The 25,019-nt window shown below is 47.7% G+C and overlaps 4 protein-coding genes across 16 annotated transcripts in view; 3 read left to right on the forward strand and 1 right to left on the reverse strand.

The window, feature by feature from the left end:
* Positions 1 to 1,181: 1,181 nt before the first annotated feature.
* Positions 1,182 to 2,267, forward strand: LOC121596798. Its single transcript, XM_041922042.1, has 2 exons — positions 1,182 to 1,526; positions 1,587 to 2,267. Exons 1-2 carry the CDS (start codon positions 1,512 to 1,514, stop codon positions 2,265 to 2,267), a joined length of 696 nt encoding a protein of 231 aa, XP_041777976.1. The 5' UTR covers positions 1,182 to 1,511.
* Positions 2,200 to 3,109, reverse strand: LOC121596799 (nuclear transcription factor Y subunit B-1). 5 transcript variants are annotated; one of them, XM_041922048.1, is made up of 4 exons: positions 3,020 to 3,109; positions 2,619 to 2,950; positions 2,472 to 2,550; positions 2,200 to 2,383 (listed from the first exon to the last, which is right to left on the reverse strand). In XM_041922048.1, exons 1-4 carry the CDS (start codon positions 3,033 to 3,035, stop codon positions 2,304 to 2,306), a joined length of 507 nt encoding a protein of 168 aa, XP_041777982.1. In that variant the 5' UTR covers positions 3,036 to 3,109; the 3' UTR covers positions 2,200 to 2,303. The 5 variants fall into 5 exon arrangements, with proteins under 5 accessions (XP_041777982.1, XP_041777979.1, XP_041777981.1 ...); XM_041922045.1 differs by having other exon boundaries at positions 2,200 to 2,413; XM_041922047.1 differs by having other exon boundaries at positions 2,472 to 2,553.
* On the forward strand, positions 3,063 to 5,601 carry LOC121596797 (methionine aminopeptidase 2B). Of its 2 annotated transcripts, XM_041922041.1 has the most exons (3): positions 3,063 to 3,155; positions 3,360 to 3,650; positions 3,997 to 5,601. In XM_041922041.1, exons 2-3 carry the CDS (start codon positions 3,503 to 3,505, stop codon positions 5,364 to 5,366), a joined length of 1,518 nt encoding a protein of 505 aa, XP_041777975.1. In that variant the 5' UTR covers positions 3,063 to 3,155; positions 3,360 to 3,502; the 3' UTR covers positions 5,367 to 5,601. The 2 variants fall into 2 exon arrangements, with proteins under 2 accessions (XP_041777975.1, XP_041777974.1); XM_041922040.1 differs by lacking the exon at positions 3,063 to 3,155 and having other exon boundaries at positions 3,221 to 3,650.
* Positions 5,602 to 7,543: 1,942 nt separating this feature from the next.
* LOC121596383 (follicle-stimulating hormone receptor) overlaps positions 7,544 to 25,019 on the forward strand; it is a 101,753-nt gene continuing 84,277 nt past the window's right edge. The window contains exons 1-2 of one of the 8 annotated variants that reach the window (XM_041921277.1): positions 7,544 to 7,564; positions 12,376 to 13,122. The gene's annotated coding sequence lies outside the window, so the exon portion shown is untranslated. Of the gene's footprint in view, positions 7,565 to 9,776; positions 10,160 to 10,276; positions 10,448 to 12,372; positions 13,123 to 25,019 lie in introns of those variants that run through there. The other 7 variants (XM_041921274.1, XM_041921275.1, XM_041921271.1 and 4 more) reach the window with 7 other exon arrangements.

The raw sequence follows: 25,019 nt of genomic DNA on the forward strand, positions 1-25,019 counted from the left end.
TAAACTGATTCTAAAGGAACTTTTGAGTTTGGACTCGACTTGCGTTAAATTTTCCGAAACGAAACCTGCATTAGGTCGCAAATACACGACGCGCGTTTCCGCGGGCGCGTTTAAACGCGTATAACAGTTCCGCAGAGATATCCAGCTGAGCATCTCTGCGATTCTGCGGTAGCGCGTTCGAATGACATTTCATTTCTATGGCTGGATTGTTGTACGCGTTTCCGCGGGCGCGGAAACGCGCGTCGTGTATTTGCGGCCTTACTCTTTCCTTTTTCTCAACTTTTATGATTAATATTTGGTTACTGTAGTAGGCTATGACTACCAAGAAGTGGGATTTTGCCTCAGCAGACTTTCACTTCCTAGGCATAGTAGCCTATGCCTTCTTTAGAAATAAAACAATTCATAGCACCAAACGAGCAAATTGGCTTTTATTTGCTCTCTGTGTGAACTGTTAGGCCGCAAATACACGACGCGCGTTTCCGCGGGCGCGTTCAAACGCGTATAACAGTTCCGCAGAGATATCCCAGGTGACAACTGTTCTACATTTTTAGCTTAAACTCCTCGTGAACAGCTCGATTTAACCCATTGCCTCATATGAACTCTTGAAAACATGGGTGTGTGAGTGAACAACGATGTGTTGAAGCGTTGAAGTTTATGTCAGAACTTCGGTAGAAGCCGGACAAACAAGAAGCTTGCAGTTTCGTCCTTGGTGTTCAACAGCCAAAACACTGAGTAAAAAGAAATAAACGATCTATCCAGGAGCATCAGAATAGCGGAGAAACGCTGGGAAAATAACAAAACAACGTGAAAGAGTGTTTTATAATAAACTTGTTGTTTAATATGGATTGAAAAGTACGCATGTTTTGTTTTGGGCCGGTAGCTTGTGCACAACGTGATGACAATTCTCAAAATGGCACCAGAAAAAATGCTTCACACTGACGTTTCAACTGTTATAATAAGCTTAAACTCTGCAATATCGCTTGCTCTTTAAGCCAATTTTAAGCCTGCTCTTTAAGCTTCCAGCAACTCGAAAAACGCTAACAATCTGCTCGAAAATGTCACTTGGGATCCAGCTGAGCATCTCTGCGTTTCCGCGGTAGCGCGTTCGAATGACATTTCATTTCTATGGCTGGATTGTTATACGCGTTTCCGCGGGCGTGGAAACGCGCGTCGTGTATTTGCGGCCTTACAGTTACGTTTCTCCCTAAAAGGTAACAACATAATGTCAAATTAGGCATACCTTCAGGCGTTCCGTGAAATTAATTGATTGGCGTACTATTGAAAACAAAGTTCATTTCTGTTTGTAATATTTCAACAGAGCAATAAATATTAAATGTTAAATATCCACCAACAAGAAGCATTTGCCCATAGTGATCCTTGCTTCTTCCGATTGCCACTAGAGTGCGCTGTTGTTTGCGCGGAAAGCCGGACGTCAACAGCGCAGTTGAAATGTAAACACACAGGCTTTGTGTAGCCCCGAATTTAACGAATTATTCCAAAAAGTTCCAACAATGAAGAGATATAAGGTATTACCACATTACTTTTACATGAATACGGTTAGTAAAGAAACTATTTTCCCTGTTTAGGAACCACTCAGACCTGCGGCAAAAAGAGCCAAAGAAACAAATAAAATCGCGCCAAAACTGTGGAAGCGTGAGGAGGTGCTTGTTCTTCTCGATGTCTACGAATCAGCACTGCTGCAATTGATCAATGGTACGATAGAAACCGAAGATGATTTGTGGATTACGGTGTCGGAAAACCTGTACGATCAGGGCATAGACGCATCTGCAGTTCATTGTCAAAGCAAATGGAATCTGCTGCAAAAAACGTACTTGGCTAACCCCGACATTAAAGGTGCTTTTTTCGTGAAAGTCAAACAAATACTGGATACAGCAGCCAGTGTAGAGGAACGTACCGTAGAATCGTTGGAAGATGAAATGAAGGAAGAAATACGTGAAGAAGAGGCTGAGAACACATGCAAGGAAGAACGGCTTGAAGATGAGATAGTAGCGGAAGAGATCGTCATGGAATTTCCACACACCGAGGAACATACTACGAATTCTTTCACCACCGAACGAGTCGCGGAATTACTTGCTGGCGAATCAGAAGCTGGCTTGCGGCCGTTGATCGAGCGATTGTGTGGCAAAATAGATACACTTACCGAGATGCAGCACCGGCAAGAGGCACGACTGCGGGAGGTTTATCAAATGCAGCGCACTAATGAAAATCATTTATTGAAAATTAAGAAACATCTTAATATAGCTTAATAAAATACGTAGCTAATCGACAAGCTAACATTAACATCACATCTGCTCGTACGGTTCGTTCTTGAAGTACAGCGTGCCGTCCTCCGACTGGTAAATGATCTCGGCATTGCCAATAACTGTGGGAAGGACTTGAGCGGTTACAGAATCTGATAACATAACGTGATTAGAAACCAATCCAGCGGGGTGGAATGTGATGCTACTTACCATTTCCCTGTCGGCTCGATTCTCCCGTCTGCACTGGCTCACCGCGCTCCTCCGATGCTTGACGCTCCGACATTATGTTCTGCTGTTGGCAAGGAATCATGATATTAGATCATGCAGGGATCAGATCCATTTCGTATCCATACTCACTTCCTTGTACTTGCTCAGGTAGAGCTTGAGCGGTTCGATGTAGTTGTCGAAACCTAGCGCATACATGGCACACAGAATGTCCTCTCCGTTGATGGTTTTGCGCTTCTCCATGTGGCACCGATCGCTCGCCTCGGATGTGATGAAGGAGATAAACTCGGACACGCACTCCTGAATGCATTCACGCGCTTCTTTCGCAATTTTGCCATTGTTCGGTACAGACTTTTTCATTATTTTCGTTATGTTGGCAATCGGGAGGAACCGGTCCTGCTCCCGGAGTGGCGTTCCTGCTTTTAGCAGCTGCTCGCAGCTAGAGTCTTCCGAATGGGTACCGTCTGGAAAGGAAATGGGCATGGTGAGAATGATTTTATGGGAAACAACACTCCCAGCAAGCGATGCATTACCCATATCGTCCTGCATTTTAGTGTGAAATTGATCAAAATCGCGGAAAATCACAAGACACAAGCACGGGACGCGTATTATTTTTCGTAGGAATTTACGACGCTGTTTTGTATTGGCTGTCACAACAAACCCAACCAAGTTAGTTTGACAGATAAACGATAAGAATTTGTATCGGCCAAATTCAAATGTATCTGTTTTTACAGCATACGAAAAAATGTTTTATTGTTAAAATTATAGCAAAAATCCAAGTTTAATCTTTTAGAACAATTTTTTCGTACTTTTACAACAATTTAACATGCGCTGGAACGAACCGCAACACTGAATTCTCTGTTGTCTATGTAGCCCGTTGATGACAGCAAATTACACCAACACACACACACACAAGCACATGCGTCCGATCGTGTGACAGCCCTTTCTTGCAAAACAAGAAAATCATCAGAAGGAAGAACAAACCGTGCACAGAACGATAGAAAAACCCGCGTGGAATGGCGTCCGTCGAAACAAAACCGAAAAAGGCTGAACAGGTGGAGGAAAATGTAGACGACAAGGAAGACGTCGACGAGGAGGTGGTGGACGAGAATGTGCCCGCTGGCAAGAAGAAGAAAAAGCGGTCCAGGAAACCGAAGAAGCCTGGTAAGTAGTGGCAGCGGCCTGGTGGCTGGTGTGGACGAGGGCGATCGGAATATGTTGGTTGTGCAAATCGCCGATGCGACACAGGGTAAACGAGGAAGGGCAAAAGCGAGTGCGAGGGGGTGGTCCGAGGTTGAGGCAGCTTCTAATTCCGAGACGGTGTGTAGAGCTTGTTGAACGCAGTTATGTAGCCGTTCCGGTGTTCCGAACGTGCATCTGCAGTTTGAGGTTAGGTTATTGATTTGTTATTGTTGAAGGTTTATCAGATGCGCGCCCAGAGCAGCAGGACCGGATTTGCTTGCTGCTGATGATTAACACTCTCTTTCTTCTGTTTTCTCTCCCTCTCCAGCTGCGGATGAAGATTCCGACGATGAAGCACTGCGGGAAGCGTTAGCGGAACGGCAAGCCGAGGACAAGAAGAAGGTGGCAGCGGCCGAGAAGGCCGCCAAGGAGCAGGCGAAAAAGAATCAAAAGGCAGCACAAGCCGCCACAGTCACCGCTCCTTCCGCCACGGCCGACGCGGAAGAGGAAGAGGAGGGCGATGAGGAGGGCGACGACGCGACCGGTGCAGATGGCAAGAAGAAGCGAAAGAAGCGCAACAAGAAGAAGGGCGCCGCCGCCAACACACTGGTCGCACCGACCGTACCGATCGCGGAGCAGTTCTCCGACGGTAAGTTCCCGGAGGGACAGATTATGCAGTACCCTGATTCCACCACGGCGAAGGACCGGTTTACGAGCGAGGAGAAGCGTGCGCTCGACCGGATGCATCAGGACATTTACAGCGAGCTGCGCCAAGCGGCCGAAGCCCACCGACAGACGCGCCAGTACATGCAGAAGTGGATCAAGCCGGGCATGACGATGATCGAGATCTGCGAGGAGCTGGAAAACACGGCCCGCCGCTTGATCGGGGAGAATGGGCTGGAGGCGGGACTGGCCTTCCCGACCGGCTGCTCGCGCAATCACTGCGCCGCGCACTACACGCCGAACGCGGGCGACCCGACCGTGCTGCTGTACGACGACGTCACGAAGATCGACTTCGGCACGCACATCAAGGGGCGCATCATCGACTGTGCGTTCACGCTGTCCTTCAACCCGAAGTACGACAAGCTGCTCGAGGCGGTGAAGGAAGCGACCGAGACGGGCATCCGGGAGGCGGGCATCGACGTGAGGCTGTGCGACATCGGGGCCGCCATCCAGGAGGTGATGGAGTCGTACGAGGTCGAGCTGGACGGCAAGACGTACCAGGTGAAGGCGATCCGCAACCTGAACGGCCACTCGATCAGCCCGTACCGGATCCACGCCGGCAAGACGGTGCCGATCGTGAAGGGCGGTGAGACGACGCGCATGGAGGAGAACGAATTCTACGCGATCGAAACGTTCGGCTCGACCGGGCGCGGCCTGGTGCACGACGATATGGACTGCTCGCACTACATGAAGGATTTCGACGCGCCCAAGGTGCCGCTGCGGCTGCAGTCGTCCAAGAGTCTGCTCGGGCTGATCAATCGCAACTTCGGCACGCTGGCGTTCTGCAAGCGCTGGCTGGACCGGGTCGGCGCCACCAAGTACCAGATGGCGCTGAAGGACCTGTGCGACAAGGGCATCGTGGAGGCGTACCCGCCGCTGTGCGACGTGAAGGGAAGCTACACGGCCCAGTACGAGCATACGATTATGCTGCGGCCCACCTGCAAGGAGGTCGTGTCCCGCGGCGACGATTACTGAGAGAGCAGCGCGCGCGCGCGCGGCGCAATGGTTTACAGTGGTGCGCATCTCCCCCAAGGGGGGAAGCTTTGCTCTGTGGTGGATTGTGTATGTTTCTGGTAAAACGCGATGCGGTTGCTTGTTTTTTTTTTGGTAAAATTTTGTAAGATCATCTAAGAACCGAGTGGCAACCGCGCTCGTCACGTCTTGATGGCGCGATTGTGTTGTAATAAAAGCAAAATCAATATGCTACGAACAAAATCGGACGCTGAAAAAGGAATTGAATTGCGAAAAAGATGACACACGATCGATGATGATGGAGGATTATAAAGTCAAGAGAACAGCTTCAGACAATCTAAAGAAAGTCATCGTTAGGACCGTTAGGAAGTATTGAGATTAGCTTGACCGTGAAAGTACCATTAGCTCGAAAAATGAATTATTTGCAACGATTTGAATACTAACACAAAACAAAATCGTGTTTAGCTCGTCCATCGGAAAGTATTTGCAACGCTATTGAAGAGCTTTTCATAATGCATGCCATTGCCTGCAGCAATAGCGTCAACATCAATCACTACCTCACGCATACATTTCCATTACACGCTTCGATGCACCCATGCCAGGCCTATGAATCCAAACGTAAATTGCACGCGGATGTAATGCACGTACAAATTAATAGAATTCATACCCCACGTTGTGCCCTTACGCACTCGCGATCCGCACCCCTTCACCATCAAATCCAGCGAAACGCGTCTTGTCCGTCAAGTACGCGAACCCGCCTGTGGTACCGCCGGCAGCAGCACACCAACCCAGGCAACGATCACGCACGACCATTACTCATCGGATCGATCGATCTGCGAAGGGCGGTGGGTGGCGAAAGAGACCGAGCAGAGAGGGCTGAAAGTTGTCAATGAAAAGCGTTCGCACGTTCACGGGGTGCACACGGGGCCGGATGAAGGAGGAGTTCTTGAACCGGGACGACGACTTGAACCGGGCCGGACCCGTCGCAGCGCGCGCGATGCATGTGTCGTTGCTTTGGTAGCAGCGCGCAAAACAGCACCACCACCACCGCCACCCGTGGGCGAAGGTGCACCGCGGTGTGAGGCCTTTTTCGCGATTCGTTTCGCACACACACACACACACACACACGGTGGTGGTGTTGGGTACGTGATTTAGGTAGCAGATAAGTCGCGCGTTGATTTCTTTCGATTTTGCTTTCGCATGCGCTTCTTGCCCGTTTCTTGCCACACTGAGTTTGGAGTTTGGATGTTAGGAAGTGAGATAAAAAGAAGAAGAAGAAACGAAACATACAATGGCCAAAGAGGCAAAGGATACAACGCGAATCGAACAAAGCGTACCCACTGTGACGTTGCGTCAAACACGCGTTGCTGGAACTCAGATTCGTGACTGAATTTCGGCATGTTGGATTTTCGACAGTTGTTCTCCAGAATCTCCACAAACGCTGTTCGCTGTTGGCGAACCGCTTCGTACGTTCGATTCGATCCCCGTTCGGTTTGAGCCATTGCCATGTCTCACGGTGATCACGGGGCAGGGAGGTGGTACACAGGCCCAGCATTACGTAATCGATGTAATGACATAAAAATTCATGAAGTCAAGAAGTTACCCCGGTCGACAAACCGGTGATCTTGAGGGAACGCCGCACCAGTCAGCGGCAAGGTAAGCGAGAGCCAGCAGCAGCAGGAACGGAAAGGGTTGCCGACAAACTGGTTACCTAAGGAGAGACCCTCCAGTTTTATAGACCTCCGCATGTTCGCTGTCTCGCTTTGCTGTCGATAGCTCGTTTTTTTCTTCTGTTTTTTGCTGCGCGCGACTTGCAATCGAATCGATTCCGCACCGGTTTGGCAATGGTCCGACGGGAGCGTGTGCGCGCCGCGCGGTGGCCAATTGTGGTGCCTGTGTAGTGTGTACACTCTCTTCAGTCGGGCAGTACTCTTCTCGAGCTGGAGCTGGAGCGCGTCGCGGGTTGCCCAAATTCAAACACACACGCACACACTGCCGTTGCCCCCCACGAAGCGTTGGCATAGAAACACGGTGTGCAAGAGGAGACCTACGCCGTGATGGATACAGCGACAGCTGTTTAGGCTGAAGACGCAAGTTTCGAGTGAAAGGAAGTGTCCCGGGCGCGCGCGCGCGTGCGATGTGTGTGCTGTTTTTTTTTTTTCGGTGAAGATCGTGCCGTTCGATTCGACATGCTGTTGAAGGTTGCAGATATGCACAGAGCGAGGGTTTCAGCTAAATACGCGGGTTTGCGTTTTACGCGAAGTTAGCAAGATAGTGGAGCTACCACCAGCCGCGGGTCACGCAAAGTTCCGCCGGTGCAAGGATCCATATTTAAAAAAACGGCAGCATATGACCATGAAAGGATCGCGTACGTGAGATTGCTTTGAAGTTCGCCACGCAAGGAAGCGTTTAAAACGGCTCCAGAATGGCTTGGTTAACGGTAGACGGTAGACGTGTACTGTCGGCGAAGGTCGCGGCGCGTCGAGACTTTGGACGGTCGTTGTACTTGAGTGATGCCCTGGACAGTGTTCTACAGTGCTTTCCGGCTAGAGTATTTATAGTTGAGTTTTGCGTACAGCCGTTACGGACTTTATCGCACACGTGGATTTAACCTACTTTGCGTAAAGCGGCTTCCGATAATCGTCCGCTTCTGCGAGAGCACTCGCCATTCCAAAAATCCTTCAAACTTTCCGCCTCCGTGTACCGCGTACTTCGCTTTACAAAGCATGAATGAAATCGTGACCGGCAACTGCTCGCGGGTACCGAAATCCTATCCTCAACCCGCCTCGGGCATCGGGCCATGATAAGCGCATTAAAGGGTAGCACCCGCGGCAGAGTTAAAAACCAAACGGCGGCACGGCGACCGCGTGGTCTCCGAACACATCAAACAATCTCCACCGAAGGGGCCGAACGGAACACGGGTTGCACGGTGAACGGCGAAGTCCCCAGTCGCCCAGCAGTGCTCGGCGGCTCGTCGGCTGGTCGGGGCCATGTGATGTTTCGTGCGTTTTCCCCTTGGTTTGCGAACAGCCCGCGGTCCCAGCCGGCTACGATGCAAACCTGTGAGTGACTGAGTGCTCGAGAGTGCGGAGGGAAGGCTTTTGTGGAACGCATGTGCAATGACACTGGTTGGCCGAATCGGCTGAACTTGTTTTGCACCGTCGGTGTTATCGAATGCTGTGGTTAATCTTATCATAATTGATAGCAAGCAACGCACGCAAAGCCGCGGTAAAACGGTTCGCTCACACCGCCAAATGGGGGTTTGGGGTGAACATATGGTTCGGTTGGTGCGTTTGAAACCGTTACCCCAATTTTAGGGCGCTCAGGTGGGGGTGATCTGAGAGCTCTCACGCATTCGCTCTCACTCTCTTTTGTGGGGTAAAGGTACACTCACCCTTCTCTTATGAGTTTGAGGAGCATATTTTATGCTTGCAGGGTTGGTAGGTCGGATGCAGGGGTTTTAGGTTACAGAGTCTGCGATGCGGTACGAATTGAAGGAAACTTTGAAAAGGCAATTGAATGGAATTCTGGGAAATCCAGAAAGTGTGGTAACTTTATCAGATCTTCTTGAAAGTCCCAGTTAGAAAAATGGCTGACAACTAATCAATCCTCAAAGTCTTCAACATATCTAAAGATTTGGTCTTGCATATTCCATCGAAATGTTACAATGAGTAATATCCTCGAGTGAGTAAGCCTAAGATCCTCAACTAACTTTTTTCTTCTTTTAAACCCTCGAGACTTCGTTCAGATTTGTGCAAAAATAGAGTAAACATGATTCCATTTATTTGTTTTAAATTCTTCACTTATTCTTCAATGTTTTGAGATTTGTGGAGCTTCTGACTATGCAACTACCATCTATCCTACATGTCCTGTATTGCTTAAACTTACTACTAACCTACTATCCTATTTAGTGGAGGATCTTTAAATCTCCAATAAATTTTCAAATCTTAATAGAAAGCCTGAGGTTAAACTCAGATTTCTGAAAAATGGAGTAAAAACGATTCAATTAGTATGTTATCTTATTCTTCAAGATGTTGAGCATTCGGTTATTCAACTTCTCTTTAGTGAAATATCTCCCATTGTTACTGCTGAGATCTTCAACAATTCATACATACACACTCTTCATTTCAACAAAAGATAATATCCACCCGTTAGACTCCATCGCACATTAATAACAGTTGCTTAGAGTTGGTACAAAATCGCCGACATCAACCCCTGTCTCACGCTCCCTAAAGAACTCACCAGCTCACGCACCCCTTTGGCGAATTTTTTCTCATCCACTACACTATTACTACCACTTCTACCACTACTACTGCTACCACTACTTCCAACCGCGGTCACTCGCAACCACCTGGCGCGCGCGTGGGTCGTCCCCTTCGTGTGTACGTACCAGTCACTCAGCAGCGCGTAAACGTTCGCTCTGCTGAAGAGCACACGCCGTGATTGTTGGCCGAGGACCGAAGCTCGCAGCATAGCAGCAGCACGGACGGCACGACCAACGGGGCCAGATCCCGCACGCTGCGAATCGCGCGAGCCGAGTTGCGTTTGATCATTCGACCAGAACGGTGCGCTGCGTATACACCTTTGAGTGAGTGTTTACTGGTGCTGTGTTTGCCCTGCGTTCGCCCAATTCGCGCTGGCTTGTACGCGGGCTAGCGGGGGGCTACTCGCTTACCATCATCCGGACGAGGACATCACGGTCGTGCCCTCGGCTGGACGCCGTTGCAGTTGCATACGCACCGTGCGTGCAACTGTCGTGCTCAGGTGTGTGTGCGTGTGTGTTTGTGTGTGTGTGTGTAAGTGTTCCTTGAATGAATTGTAGCAGGAATTCACGGGGCAAAGGGGGTGTCATCGAAACACTGTGCTCGATCAAATCGCTCCGAACGCTTCCTCTCAGACATCTCGCGCAGACTTTCTGTCGTCGGCTGCTGTCGTCGTCGTCGTCGACCGGTCCCGGTTGATCTGCTTTTTTCCCCCCAAAATTCGCGTTCGCCTGCCTGCGGATGTTGCCTCGTGCCGAAGCATGCGAAGCACCGCGGTGCACACGGTGCACATGTACAGCTACAACCCCTTCACCGCAAAGGGTGAGCAAGGTTTCGGTTGTTTTTTAGTTGTGCGTCGCCGTGGTGGTGGTGTTGCTGTTGTATTATTCGTGCTGTTGTTGTTGTTGTTGTTGGAGTAGCGTTGCCTTTTTCACTCCCTCGTGTAGTTCGTAAGGGTAGGGGGTAGAAGTGTACCAGTGAGTGCGTGAAGCAGACACACACACGAGGCTTGGGTTTCGCCTTTTTCGTCGATCGCAATCGGCAAGAGCTGCGTGGATTCCCTCGATCTCACGACTGTTCACTGTCGTAGCACACACATTCACACATGAACAAAAACGCACGTACTAAAAGGGAGTCAGCGCCGCCTGACGAGTGTAACACCCAACGCTTGTAGAGCGACTGTTGTGACCTCCTGACGCACTTTTCGCCCGGTTGCGAGGAATACCACCGTCGTCTGAGGCTGCGAGGCGGCGGTTGCTAGAGACGGTGTTGTTCCCCCCAAGTTCACATCGCAGTAGACGTTGGTTGGTGCTCCTGCCCGATCTTGAACGGTTACACAGTGACATTCCAGTGACGTTCCTTTCGAGAAAATCGAGCAAAAGTACTTCCAAAGGTACACCTGTGCCGTACTACTGTAGTGTGTTGAGTGAGCACTACCAAAAAAGGGGGGAGTGAAATATTTAGGTTAATTCAGTGCGACCACTTTCCCAGAAAAGACCGGAAACCAGGCGTGAAGGACGGCCGCCGGGTTTGCCAGTTTAGATCATCGCAAGCCGGGGCGCGCGACATTCTGGTGACGCATCGTGGTGGTGACGTCGTGACGCCGGTTTGCCTCACAATTCTCTGCTGTCTGTGTGTGTGTGTTTGTGTGTGTGCTTGTGTGCGGGAAAAATAATGTGTCCCTAGTTGGCAAAAGCCCGCTCGCCCCATGCCAAGTGGAGTGAACTGGAAACGCGCTGGCAAACGAACCGAACGGCCCGTGGACGGGGGTTTCCCTCGGTTTTCCTTTCAATCGAGGGGGGTTTTTTGGTGGTGTTTGCTCTGGCTGCTTCCGGGGTGGCATTTTTCGGCAAGCGTGGTCGCTTCTTCGGAGAATCACAACAATGTAACACCGAATTTGGGGGAGAGTGGAAGAGATTTTGAAGATTTGTTTTTTTCTGTCTCTCTCTCTTTCTCTCGCTTTGCTCAATGTGTTCTGAAATTCTATCGATCGGCATGTCGGCGGCGTTGAAGGCATTCCCATTGCCCTTAAAATTAATGATCCGGCTAATTTCGGGATTTGTACCGCGTGTGCTCATCAGCAGCGGCGTGCTGGATGACGTCTCCTGAGCACCAATCATCCCAATCATCCCACCGAGCGGGCCGAAAAAACCATAAAATCATTAAATCACACACTGGCTGTGTGCAATAAAATCATAAAAGTGTGATCCACGAACTGCCGATCTTCTGAAATAAACCCCGAAAATGAAAGGAACAAAATAAAACAAGAAATCAAAACGCTGAAAGATATCTCCTTACTTCTCATTTAAGCTGAAAAAAAAGACACTGCCCACCACTAGCCCCAAAACGATTGTGTCGTAAAGTGCAACAAGGTGGAAAAATAGCAAATGGGCACACATAAATAAGCCAGCCAGGGGATGATGCATCGTCTTCGCGTCCCGATGGTGAGGGGAGCTTGTAGTGCGCTACAACACAAGCCATCAATAATAGCTCTTTTTTTTTTTTTTAATCGCCTTCCACATGCGCACAACCACGCCGGGGCCCATTTATTACGCGTATTGCGTGAAGCATTGCGCACAAGATAACTAACGCGCATGCAACCGGGAAACGGTGAGCCGTTCTGTTGCGTGTGGAAGAGTTATGTACGCTAAAACAACCCATCCCTCTTTCGGAAACATCGCAAAGAATCGAAAGGTAGCAATAATAATAATAATAATAATCTCATCCCCATCTTATCCTTATTCCAGCAGCCGCGCGTGATGCTCGCATAATTACGCATAAATTTATGCACGCCAGTGTTCGCGTGTGTCATTGTGCTGCTGCTGGCAGTGTGAAAAGTGAACAAGTAGCGAATGACCAGTGACGACCAGGGGTACCCAGTTTGTGTGTATGTGTGCAAGTGCATTCACAGTGTGTTGAGGTGTGTTGTGTTGTGCTAGCGGCAGCAGTGGCGGTGATTAATTGCACTATCCGCGTGCATTCCCTTTGGCGAAAAAAGGAAACCACCGCCGCAAGCTCCCAAATTTAAGGCCCACTTCTCCGTAATAGGAAGCAGAAGAAACGTAAGAAAATATTCTCCTCTGTGCTGCGGCTCACATTGCCACTAAGGAAGCTTGGGGAGAGAAGAGCTAGTGCACGCTAATTGATATGTTTCCGTGCCGCGGTGTGTGGTAGTGCAGTGTGTGTGTGTTTGCGTCGTTTCCAGTGCACGACAAGTGACGAGAGAGAGAGAGAGAGATGCAGTCGCTGTGCTATATGGTGTTGATAATGGTGAATGTTGAAAGCTCCAATTTGCCACCGGATCGGTGCTGAAGTGTACGGTGGCTTTGCGTGAGACGTGCGTGGAGGATTGAGTTATTTTGGTTGTTTCCTCTCTAATGAACCAACGACTTCCGGTGGGCAGGGAAGACTTAAGATTGGCGAGTTTTGGTGGAGGACACATGCAAGCGACGACAAACAAGCCAATCAGCGGTGGCGGTGTTTAATTACAAGTGCTGGTGAGTAGTATGTTCTATGCATAATTTAAATCCACATTACTTCTTATCGGAGACGAATTACCATAAAGTGATCGTTGTTTTAAAATAGTATGAAAAAATAGAGAAGAAATGCCTGAACAAAGATTTGAATGTATCAAAAGTATCCTTTTCTTGTCCTAATTACCTTCACGAATCTGTCAGCGATTACAAACATGGCATTGCAAATAAGAATAGCCAAAGCCATGGTGTGTTGCTTTCAATGATGTCTTGGGCCTTAACGTAAGCCTTAGAAACTAATTTATAAGGCAGACATTCACTGGAAATTGTAGAGAGCCACTTCCTAGAACAAGATATTCTTCAATGGATCTTAATTTGAGGAGGCCCACTCGTCTGTAGATGAGATACGTTATGGTTGTTGAACCAAGTGAGTAGAATAATTGAAGGTTATTTCTTAGATCAGATTTGATCTTGGTGCCTTCAATTTCATGTAACAAACAGACTGAAAAATTTACTTTTTTAATCTATTTTCCATAGTCCTCTGTACGAATGACTTCTTGTTGTGTTTTCTATATCATTTGCCTTCCTATTATGAATTGTTTCATAATTTTTCAAAAAGATTCGCACAATCTTCAAACAAACCTCCATTGGTTATGCATTCAAATTTTCTAAATCTTACTGCTTCATAAAAAATGTAACAGTACCTTTTGTCTAGCCCTTCTTCTACGAGAGATAGAGAAAAGCGAGTAGCAAACCCACGAAAACAAAAAAAACGACCATCGTCCGAACTCACTCAAGATGTTTGCCCAAGCTCTCAAGCTCCTCTCCAAGCGCCGGTTCTTTCGATCCGCTTTCGATGCTCACTTCTTGAACTTGCACCTTTTTCCTGTGCCGTTGAGTTTAATGATCATCCTTGCCACGTTCGTGCCTACAATGTTCGCTCCAACCATTTCGCACCCACCCATTTATGAACTTTCCAGCACGTTATTTCGCGTGCTTTCAAACCCACCCGGTTTCGGTATGTACTGAAGGTTTTGGAGGTTGTTTTTTTTCTCTTCTCCCTTCTAACTCACCTACTTTACCGGTGGAAGTAGTAGAAGTGTCCTTAAAACATCTCCAGGTATTGCCAAGACCTGCGAGCGCGCGTTGGGGCCCGTAATGAACACGTCCTTAAGCCCTCCAAACCCGGTGGGGGCTTTCCTTAACACGTACCATTTTTGGGGTTTGTATTTTTTTCTGCTTCCATCGCCCGGCACGAACCAGGCAGGCACGATTTGCGGCGCGGGTTATCCCACCCTCAAAATGCTATCATAATCCGGGTTCTGTTGTGTGTCTCTCCGTTTCTGTCTCTCCTTTCCGCTTGGCACCCACCTTAGCTGCAGGAATGTAATTAAACGGCAATAAGCACAAGCAGGGGAGCAAAGTGGGGTCGTGTGGTTTTTATTGTGGTTGAATTTGTCAGTCCATTCCGGTTTATGATCCGAAGTGCGTCTTTTTTTTTTGAGGGAGGTGATAAATGGAGGTTCCTGTCCGGATGTGCGTTCTCATAATTTGGATCACACCATTTATGGACCACCGTTTTTGTATAAGTGCTTACAGAGCTCTAGGTGTGTGTGAGAGAGAGAGAGAGGGCTAGGGGAGTTCCATAATTAGGATCGTAAATGTTTTACTCAGGTTCGGTTTCAATAATCGAATGTTTTTGTCAGTTTTATTGCTTGAATCGCCCGGGGTGTTCGTGCTTAGTTTTATGTCGTAGGGGATGCGGGATCGATGCTCTGACAAAAGGAGGTCATTCGGGCAGTTTCGGACGGTTCATTGATTGATTGTGGTATTGCTAAGAAGGCCTAAATGCATTTATATTAATATTGCTCTGCTGGTTTTACAACAATCCCCGTAAATGCGGGGGATTTATTTTCCATTACCGACAACATTTCTCAACGACACCTCAACTGCTCAGTCTCGTTGCAATAATTGATCCAATTTTGCCCCCTTTTACGTGCGCTCGATACCAAAAGTTCTGAGGAGCAACTTCTCGGAACAGAACAAAACAGCTCGTGTTCGGCAATTGGCAATCGATACAGCATCAGCACGACAAACGGCGTCGGGCCCGTGCTTGCCAGACAGAGGATAGGAAGTTTTCCCGTCGTACAAGCCAAATGAACGTGAACGTTTTTGGTTTTCGGGGAACAAGGGGCTGGGAAATGGCACATTCATCCTCCCTCTCTCTCTCTGTGCACATACGTCCCAATTTTCTGCACCGAAAATGGGGAGAAAGCGTGCGCGTGGATGTGTGGAAATGGGTAAAAGTTTCACATGTACTCTCGAGCATCGATATTGGGACATCGTTTACACAGTTTTCCACCCCACACTTTGCCCGCATAGAAAGAGGTTGTGTTGTCGCTGGCCTGTTTCGTTTGATCGGCACACTTTGAGTGTGTCAACGAGTCGCAGTGCTTGAAAGTGTACGCGAAACCTCAACTTCGTTAGCCCGTCGTTGCTCGTCGTCATCATCTATCCCGTCTTTTGGAACAGCATTCAGGGCCAATCAAACGATTCCTTCACTGGAGCTGCGGTTGTGACGGCACGATTCACCATGGAGAGATAAATTATATTTTCCATCCACTTGCACAGGCACACGCGCTGTGTCTTGAGGTTTCCTCGCAACAACAGAGAGAGAGAAAAAGGAAAAAACACTTTCTAAATTACCTCCCAAACATCAGCGAGCCGCAGTACAAGGACACTCACACACACGCACACCAAGAAGGCTCCTAGGAAGCGTGCTGTGGACAAGCAATGAGTAAAGTGACAAACAAATCGCATTTTCGGCTGGCGAAAAAAAAGGAAAATAAAAACAAACAATTCAGAGCAGGGGCGAGGGGTGACAAAAAAAGCCCTGTGGAGTCCTTTCTTTTTTCCCCGGAAATAACACCATGAACGGAAACTTAAATATCATCCCAACCAACCGTCCTGTGTCCAGTTTACGTCGCGACGATCTGCGATTTTCCCGCATCGCCCTTTGTTCGCGACGCTTTCCAGTGCTGTGATAGTTATTGGTTTGTTTACTTTCCATTTAGCCACCCCAATATGAGGGATCGAAGGTACTTTTCCCCACACCCTCTTTCTCTCTGTTGTTGTGGTGAGTGGAAAAATCAGAACGGGAAATGTTGCGGGAAAGTTGCAAAGGAAGAACAGAACGAAGTAGTTCCTGTTTTACTTTCGGTTTTACTGGCCCATTAGAATCGGTTTGCTGCTTTAACCTTTTTTAAATGAACCATGAAGCGAAACTTTCAATTCCAGCAAACGGAGCTTCCCCGGCGTGAGTGAGGAAGTGGAAAATTGATAATTTTATCCACCATTTTAAGGGAGGTAGGGGGGAAGAATGCGCGCGCCCACTCTTATTTCTGCAAAATGAACTTACAGGAACTATTTTGTTCGAGGGGAAAGTTGGACAAAAATTGCAATCGGCAAGGCATGTCCTGTTTTTTCATTGTTATCATTCTGTTTACACACACACGGAGAACCACCCGGAAGTGGATTTTTGGATTTCGATTTCGGTTTGTGTCCGGGGGAGTTGTGTAGTAGTAGTTGGAGGCTTTTGCCTACCCTGCTTCTCATCATCCCTTATTGCAGTATGATTAATGGCATTTTAATGATCTCAAGCCTCCTGCCTACCCGAAAATGGGGGCTGGAGTTCGATGAAAGCATTTTTGCTACGTGCCCTTTCTCTTCCAAACCTGTCCCAAAATAAAGCTTTCTGTGTTACAATACAGCGAGGCTGAATTGATTTATTGTTTCATTCTCGTGTTTGCATGCTGACCACAAATGCTGGCTGACGACCACCGCCGCAGCACCAGCCGATGTATGGGAAAATGGGGAGCTGATCATTGATTTATATAACTATGCCGAAATGCACACAAAACGCGGGCTGTTTGTAGATTAAGAGAATCAATTTTAAACCACGCATCCCTAGCATACAACTGTGTCCAACATGGAACATGCATGATGGTGCCCGATGGTCGTTTTGCTTTGTTGATCACAGAATCATTCGGTTTATTTGTGCATTTATCAAACGCGCTTCCAACTTGCAACCTGCTGCTGCCACCGGGGGGAGGGGGCGAAAAAAAGAACATCTACACCACACATATACGCACAAACAGTTTTACGATCGGTTCCGCGGTGTGGGCTCGAAACAAATGCGCTCGAATCGATTTGATGTGCCATAAATTGATCCGGGGCAACGGCGAACGGCAATCCGAATGTGTGACACGCGGGCTCGTGATGAAAAGCGCGTTTGACATTTGCTTTTTATTTGTGCCACCACACTGGGCCCTTCCAATTCCTATTTTTTCTTGTCACCACAGATTTGTTCTCCGGAAATGTCACACAAAAGTTGTGCTGACAGGTTTTTTTTCCATAACGACACTGAACGGGGAAAGAAAACAGTGGCAAGATAGCGATGGCAAGTTTTCTTCGGGCGGCTTGTCGGGAGCGAAAACTAGACGAAGAGAAATAGCCAGCGTCGGGGAACCTTTGGGAGTGGGACGAAAGGAGGTCAGTGGAGTGGAGTTTTCCCGTCACTTTCTTGTGTCAATTGTTTTTATTTCTTTGCCTTCTCTTTCCTTCGCCACCTTCTTCCCCATTCACTTGCTCAAAGACACGCCGGCAAGACCGGCACCATCAGCCACTCCCCGCCCGCCCGCCGAGTACCCGGAAGCGAGCCATTAGCTTATAAAACGTGTTTTATTTGTAAACACGACTGTTTCCGCTCGACTAAACAAATTCTCACGCATAGAAGTAGCTGCCCCGACGCTCGCAGGGCTAGAGGGTACGAGGAGAAGAAGGTGCGTTTTGTGACGCGAACGAACGATACAAAAAAAAGGCATAGAGAATGGTGCGTTTTTAGCGTGCGTATTTATAAATATTTCGCCAAGTCGCCAAATGATAGTCGGGAATGGACGGGGCAACAATATCGAAAAATCAAAAATACACACACGCATCGCCCGTTGTTTGTTACAAAGAAACTCTCTGCGGGGGGGTTGAGTAAACAAATAAACCGACCGACCGACCGAGCGAGGATAAGACTTCAAACACACACGCACAAAGAGACCAGAGTGTGTAGGAAAAATTGGAAAATTGATCAGAGTTGCGAATAGAGAAAACACTGCCGAACGCGTGTGGAGCGAGTGGGAAAAAGAATAACATATCAAGATGCTTCGCCAGTTCCCTACCGTCCTCCGTATCCGTTCTGTGTCACTTTCATCTTGAGAGTTTTCCTCTGTGTGTGTCTCTTGAAAAGAAAGGGGGAAAGATGGGAGCAAAAAACCTTCTTGGTAATGTTTGGTGTTTTTTGGTCCTCTCCACATAAGACAACATTGTCTACGGAGGGAGATTGCCTTGAGGATGGGAAATACTTAAATCAAACACTCCAAAAAAAGGCGGTTTTCCCCCTTTTCCCCATGGTTAACGCCACTTCACTGGGCACGGGAAAATTCAAAAGTAGAACGGCCGGTTTAACACACACCAACCAAAACCAAGACAGGGAGAGGGAAAGTTGGGAAGTTTTCCATTTACGGCTTACTAACAAACGCACGGCCGGGCTAGTAAAAAGATGTTGAAAGTTAAAAGTGCTGGAGCGCTCGTGTGATACTACAATTTGGTAATGCGCCGGACGCAAGGGAAAATGGAGGCAAAATTTGAGATGATTTTTGTTTTGCTTTTCTTTTCCAATCATATTTTCCCGGTTGGTTGGTTCGTTTCAAGCATAATTTCTTCACTTTCAAGGATAATACAGCGCAATACATGTTCCACTTGTTTCGTTGAACTAATTAACCTGCTGGCTTAACCTTGTGCCTCGGAGCGGATCTTTACAGCGAACGAACAGTTCTCGTTCAAGCATCTTAATTTTCTTCATTTCACGCTCACCAGCCAGTCAGTCTTTTAATTATTCACCCGCCCCCCTCCGTTTCATTATGCAACTTCATCAAGCTGGACAAACGAATATTTTCATTCAAAACAACTTCATTTTCCACGCGCCTGCAGCTCCTTCAACGCGGCCACAGCGCGCATTTTCATGGGCGCTGTGTGAAGCATTTTCACAACTTTCGCTCGCCACCAGCCAGCGCCGTGTTGCAACGCTTGTGACGTTTACTTTGCACAACGCTTCTGGATGCAATTTTCACTCCCCCTGCTTGGTGGCTGCTGTTTATTCGGGCGACTGCGTTGAAAAACTAGAAGTATAAATAAATGAAATTTCCTGCGCCTTACTATTGCTCCACAACTACTACTACTACTACTATCGTTACGGGCCTACGCTACGGAGTTTAATTTTAATTATTTTCCTTTGCTCGGTTTTTCTTAGCGTGCGCCGTGTGCGTACCACGGAACAGGCCGCAGGATGGAATGTTTGACCGATGTTGCAGTTGATCTAACATAGTTTTGAGTGGTTTTGGTGGTACGCTGGCCAACGTAAACAGAGCGTCGGTTTGATGATGTGTGATTGATGCGATCGTTTGATGGGTTTGATGGGTTTGTTGTAGTGGTGGTGGTGGGTTTGGAAGATGAAATTCCTCTCCTACTCTGAGCTCTGAGCACGAGGTGGCATATGGAAAAGAGGTTTACAACATCGAATTACGCTTGTTTTAAGCCCGGGGTGAAAGCGAGATGTAGTCTAAGCCTACATTAAACCCTTTTAATGCGCTCCATCACTTCCGTGTCCGCCGGTGTAAACCTTGGGACGCCTCTCAGGGGTCGGTCAACTGAAAAACGGGGCGCTGCCACCCAGCACACTAAATGCAAGTGGTCCCATTAATCATACGCACCCGTAATTCTTCGCACAAGCACAACATCATCCAACAACCGATGCCGGCAAGTGATCGTTCTTGGGCCGGTTGTCATTACGGCTGACAGTGGGGAAATTTATCGCATGTGAAAAGTCGTTACACCCATTCGATTTAACCCCGTGTACACGGGGTAGTTGGCACAACTTGATGAAAGAAACTGCAAACTCACCCAAACTTTGTCTTCCCTCCCCCACTGGCGAAAGAACAGGCGCGGTCATCGCATCGGTCACGAAGAGCAGTTCGCACTTTCGGCCTTTCCCGGGTGTTAATTAATCATTGTTTAGTTTTGCCAATCTCGAGCGCGAAACCTAATGGCTGGCGGAGGTTAAAGTTTTTGTTGCGTGTGCGTGTGGTTTTTGAAGCACATCGCTCCTTTCTAATGACTGGGGTGCGGAAAGATCTGGCTGGCCCGGTGCTTAAGTGCTTGGCGATGCTTGACGGCGAAAGCAAGGACATCACATTACACCGCGGAGACAACCTTTACGTTCGGTGATCGAAATTGGTTTGGTGTTAGGAATTGCAGTGGCGATGCTGATGGGATGTACTTGAAGGGTCCTCATCATCGTAGTACGACACTTCAGCTAAGACGAGCCACACAAGCGCTCTCCGTCTAGTGGCGTGCGAGAAGATGACATTCATTAATCACAGCTCACTATTGTTCATCAGTTTCTAGCGCTGTTTGAGTAGTTGGAGGGGCTAGGTTTCAGTTTCTAAGGCGTTATTAGCATCCGATCCGGGTGCCGGGTGCTGACTTCATCGATGGCACCGAGTGTTGGGTGAGTGCAACGAAAACAGAAGGTGAAGGTGGCTTCTCCGCCGTCACCGTCACACGTTCCTTTCGCCCGGCACGCCAAAGTTCCGAAAAAGGCCACAAACATTTATCACTGATGAAGCCTCCTTGGCGTGGCGATGAAGGAGTGGTTCGAGAGCTATACATTTTCGATCGTTTGCTAGCTGGAACCTACTGTCTGGCAGCAAATCCCTTCGTGAGGATTTTGTGTGTGTGTGTGTATGTGTGCCCAGTAGTGGTGTCGATGCCGCGGCGGGATGGGTGGGTAAGACTTTTGAGGTCAGCGAATAAGATATGCATTATGGTCAACCCGTTGGCCGCGATTGTGGGTCAGGGCTCGTAAAAGGGCCTGCCAAAGCAGGTGTCACGAAACGTTTTGCCGGTGGAACCCTTTCGCGGATGGGGTTTTGTTGGGGTGTTTTGTTTGTTTTGCTGAATAATTCTTGAAGATGATTTATACGCGACCTGGCTTTGTGAGTGGGGGAGCTTGCGTTACTTTGTAGGGCTGAAAAATTACCGCAATTATATTCTCGATTTGGTGTTGGCGGACTCTGTATTTCTCTAGGCTTCTTACAAAGTACAGCACATTTGGATTGTTCTTCAATGTGATCTCAGAGTGAACATTTTTCAAGATTGGAGGACATTGGATGTTCTTTTTGGATATAATTTCCAGATGAAACTTATAAACTTGTAAACAATTGTCTGATGTACGTTTGTAATCTTCTTCATTTTGGAACATTTGAAATACTCTTAATCGCTTCAAGTTGAGAAACACAAAATCAAATTTAAAGAACACTCTGTTGTTAGGCATCTCTATGACAAGTTTCTTATGGATCATTCATACCAGAGTTCAGTATGATTTCAGTATTCTGTATGATTTCAGTTTTGAAATATAAGGAAATACTCTCAAGTTATTTGTATATGTGTAGAATTGTAATATATATTCATACAGTGATTGATACGAACATCTGACATTGATACCAGGCAAAATCCCAAGATTTCAATCATCCGCTGTAAAGCATTTGCTTAAGTGCAACAGGCTCACGTGAACTCTAGAGATGCCGAATCTCCAAAACCTTATCGCCTCCCTCCGTAAAATAAAACAGAAAATACTTTCGTAAGTGTTTCGCTCACCCTAAATCATCTCTACAGGTTGTGTATCGACCTGTTGTTCCTCGACTGCTTATTTGCTTATGTTCCTACCACGCGCGTTGAGTTATGGTGCACTGTGCAACCTTTTTCGCCGAAATGCAAACTTTTCCAAACCCCCCCGCCCAAAGCCAACCAGATGTTTCGGTTTAAACTGTTGCTGCTGGTGCAACAGTGCATTTACCTCCCCTTTGGACTCTTTGGAGGGCAATTTCATCTCATTGTCGTGCATACGCATACGTGGCTGCACTACCTAACCCTAAATACCCCACACTAATGCACTATGCACCCTGTTTCCCAGCGGTGAACACCCACGTTCACCCACTTTTTTCGCATCCTTCTCTACTTCGCTCGCTATCCAACCCCAGGCAAAACGGGTGATCCGGGTTTTTGGTGCGTCTGTTGCTTCTGGCGGATCTGGCGAACCTTGCTGTTGGCTGCTGCTGCCTGCTGCTGTGTGATGTATTCTGGGAATGATTCAGCGCGCGAACGTCATCACGTTTCATTGTCAAGAGCTTGGGCGCGCATTATTGAAAGCAAGTGCGGGGAAAAGCTGGGTCAAGACACGCGGTGGGCAGGATAAATAATGTGTTCATTTGCCTCCCGGTGTGCGTACTAGGAAGCGTTTTGCGGCATGGCGATGAAGAGTATCGGCGATGCAGAAGGTCCTCCGCACTCTAGCATAATGGGAAAAAGGGGGAAAATTTACGATTCACTAGCCCTTGGGGAGAAGCGGAGCGCGGTTGATTCGGGGCTGACCGGGCCGGGTGCGAACGATGATCTACCGTACTTGCGCGGTCGTTAGCGCGCGGTTGATTGGTGGCACTGTCTGGTGCTATTTAGTGAATTTTCCGCCTCAGGGCCGGTCGATTGGAGATCGATTGTGTTTTTGTTTTAAACCCGCTGACCTTAGGCCGGGTCATCCGCTGGAAGGCTAGGGGGTTAATTGGATTCGTTTCGTAAGGTAGAGTAGCCATGGCGGGGAGGGTTGGATTATCCGGAACAATTATGTCGGCGGCATTGCTGCTGTTTAATCGTTTCTCACACCAACTATTTAGGTAGCGCTTTCCTTGCCGGAGTGATTCACCGGGAAATTCCATGCCAGTGCATACTACTTTGTGCATTCTTGTGCATAGACAGAACAGTACGTCACATTTCCACTCGTACTCGCAAAAAAAAAAGAAAAAAAGAGGAAAATAAATAAAATCCGCCAACACACACTCCTCTTTTCCACAAACTCTCTCGTAAAGAGCAAAACCATTCCAAACTCCGGATCTCGCCGGTTACATGTATAAAAACGGCCACAACTACGCGCGGTACTGCAGCTAACATTTTACGAGCATTTTTCGGTCGAGAATAAAACCAAAGCGTGGTTTAGCGATTTAAAGTGTACCAGCCAGTGTATGAGCGGCGGGACTTGGCTAAGACGGGAAGAAGGTATGGAAATCAAAGCAGCGGGAAAAGAATTTTAATTTTCCCACCATTTTGCACCGAGACAGGAGAGGCAGAGGAAGGAGCTGTCGTAGGTCGTGTGTGGGCAGTGACTAGCAAGTAATGCTAGTAGTACACTTCCCTCGCCGAGGTCCGAATGTGGAGGAAAATTAACATCCGTTGCAGTGGTAGTGCGCCGTCTGTATTATGCATACGCCGGATGGGCGATGGCGATAGTGTTAGTAGGTGTACTCTCGATGTACTGTGGAGAAACATAATAAAAGTACAGCGTGGTAGTATTATGGCAGATTACATCATTGAGTTATGGTGGAGCATTAAACACGCGAGTCGTTATGCGCGTGTTGGGTGCTGCTAATGAAAAGGATGTTTTATTTTTATTGAGTTGAGTTTCTTGACAGCGGAGCACATTTAGTTGCTTTGTGGAGTTTTCTTTGACTTACACTCTTCTGTGAAAGAACATATTATATGGAGCGAGCAGAAAGAAATGTATACATTTTAAAATTATTTGCTTTCTCTTTGGAGGATCGAGCGAAGTGAACGCAAGAATAAATTATCCTGTAAACCTTTTTACGATATTATTTTCATAACTGACCGCTGAAACCTGGTGAGTTGGTGTAAAACAAACCACGCCACCACGGTGATGAAGTGCTTCCGGTTTTCCCACCAACCGTACCCGTCTGTCTTCTACACACACTAGGTCCACGCGGTGTTGATCTTACCAACTTTAATCCACAATCGAATGTGGCGGCGACGATGAGAACGGGAAAATGGTGATTGAATCATGGAATCTTTTGCTAAATCAACAATATGCAGTGGGAGAGCGTAGGAAAGAATACAACCAACAAAAAACCAAAGAATGAAGGAAAAACAACCAACCCTCCCAATCCAGAGCACAAGAGAAAGGAGAAAATACTGACATAAATCAGAGGATCATTGAGCATGTCTTACCGTCGCCGGTCCTTCCATCCTTACGGACCGCGTGCCGTTCAACTTTGTGGACAATAATATCATACTTTTGCGTTTTCCCCTCGGCCATCGGTGGTCGTTTTGTTTTCACCGTTTTGGATTTATGATTTCTTTTTTTTTTTGTTATTTATATTTACCTTCCGCTTCGTGGCCGCCGTTTACCACAGGTTTACTTCCGTTCCGGCGTTCCGGTCTTCAGGGTGCACGATGGTAGAGAAGAAATAATTTGCCTCCTTTTTCACTTAGTGCTTGTCTACGCGGTTCCCCTTGCACGCTTTTGCAAATCTCAGTTCTCGAGTATGATTGCGGCACGGCAACTGGGCAGCCGCGAACTGGGGGTCTGTTTTTGCGGATTTTACTATTTACGAGCTGGCGGTCGTATTTATAGACCCAAAGCAAAACTATAAATTAGAAGGCGTTGCCGAGATTCAAATTTAATTACCTCAGGCTCCGGCTTGAGAGTGATGAACCACCGACCGCGTTTGTTTGGGCATGTGTGTGTGTGTTTGTGTGTGTATGGGTGTGTGTATATTCAAGAAAGTGGCTGATGATTGAAATGTGGTTTCAAACGTGTTTAGACAAAGTAGAGCACAGACTGTAGTGTGGAGCTAGTTCCACGTTTGGGTAAAGTTTAAAGGAAATTGGAGTACAGAAAAGGTTTTATTGGATGTGCATGGAAACTTCAAGGAAACTTCGCTCCCATACATACTTGATCACTTTATTGT

This window comes from Anopheles merus, chromosome 3R, assembly GCF_017562075.2.
Source record: "Anopheles merus strain MAF chromosome 3R, AmerM5.1, whole genome shotgun sequence".
Classification (NCBI taxonomy): domain Eukaryota; kingdom Metazoa; phylum Arthropoda; class Insecta; order Diptera; family Culicidae; genus Anopheles; species Anopheles merus.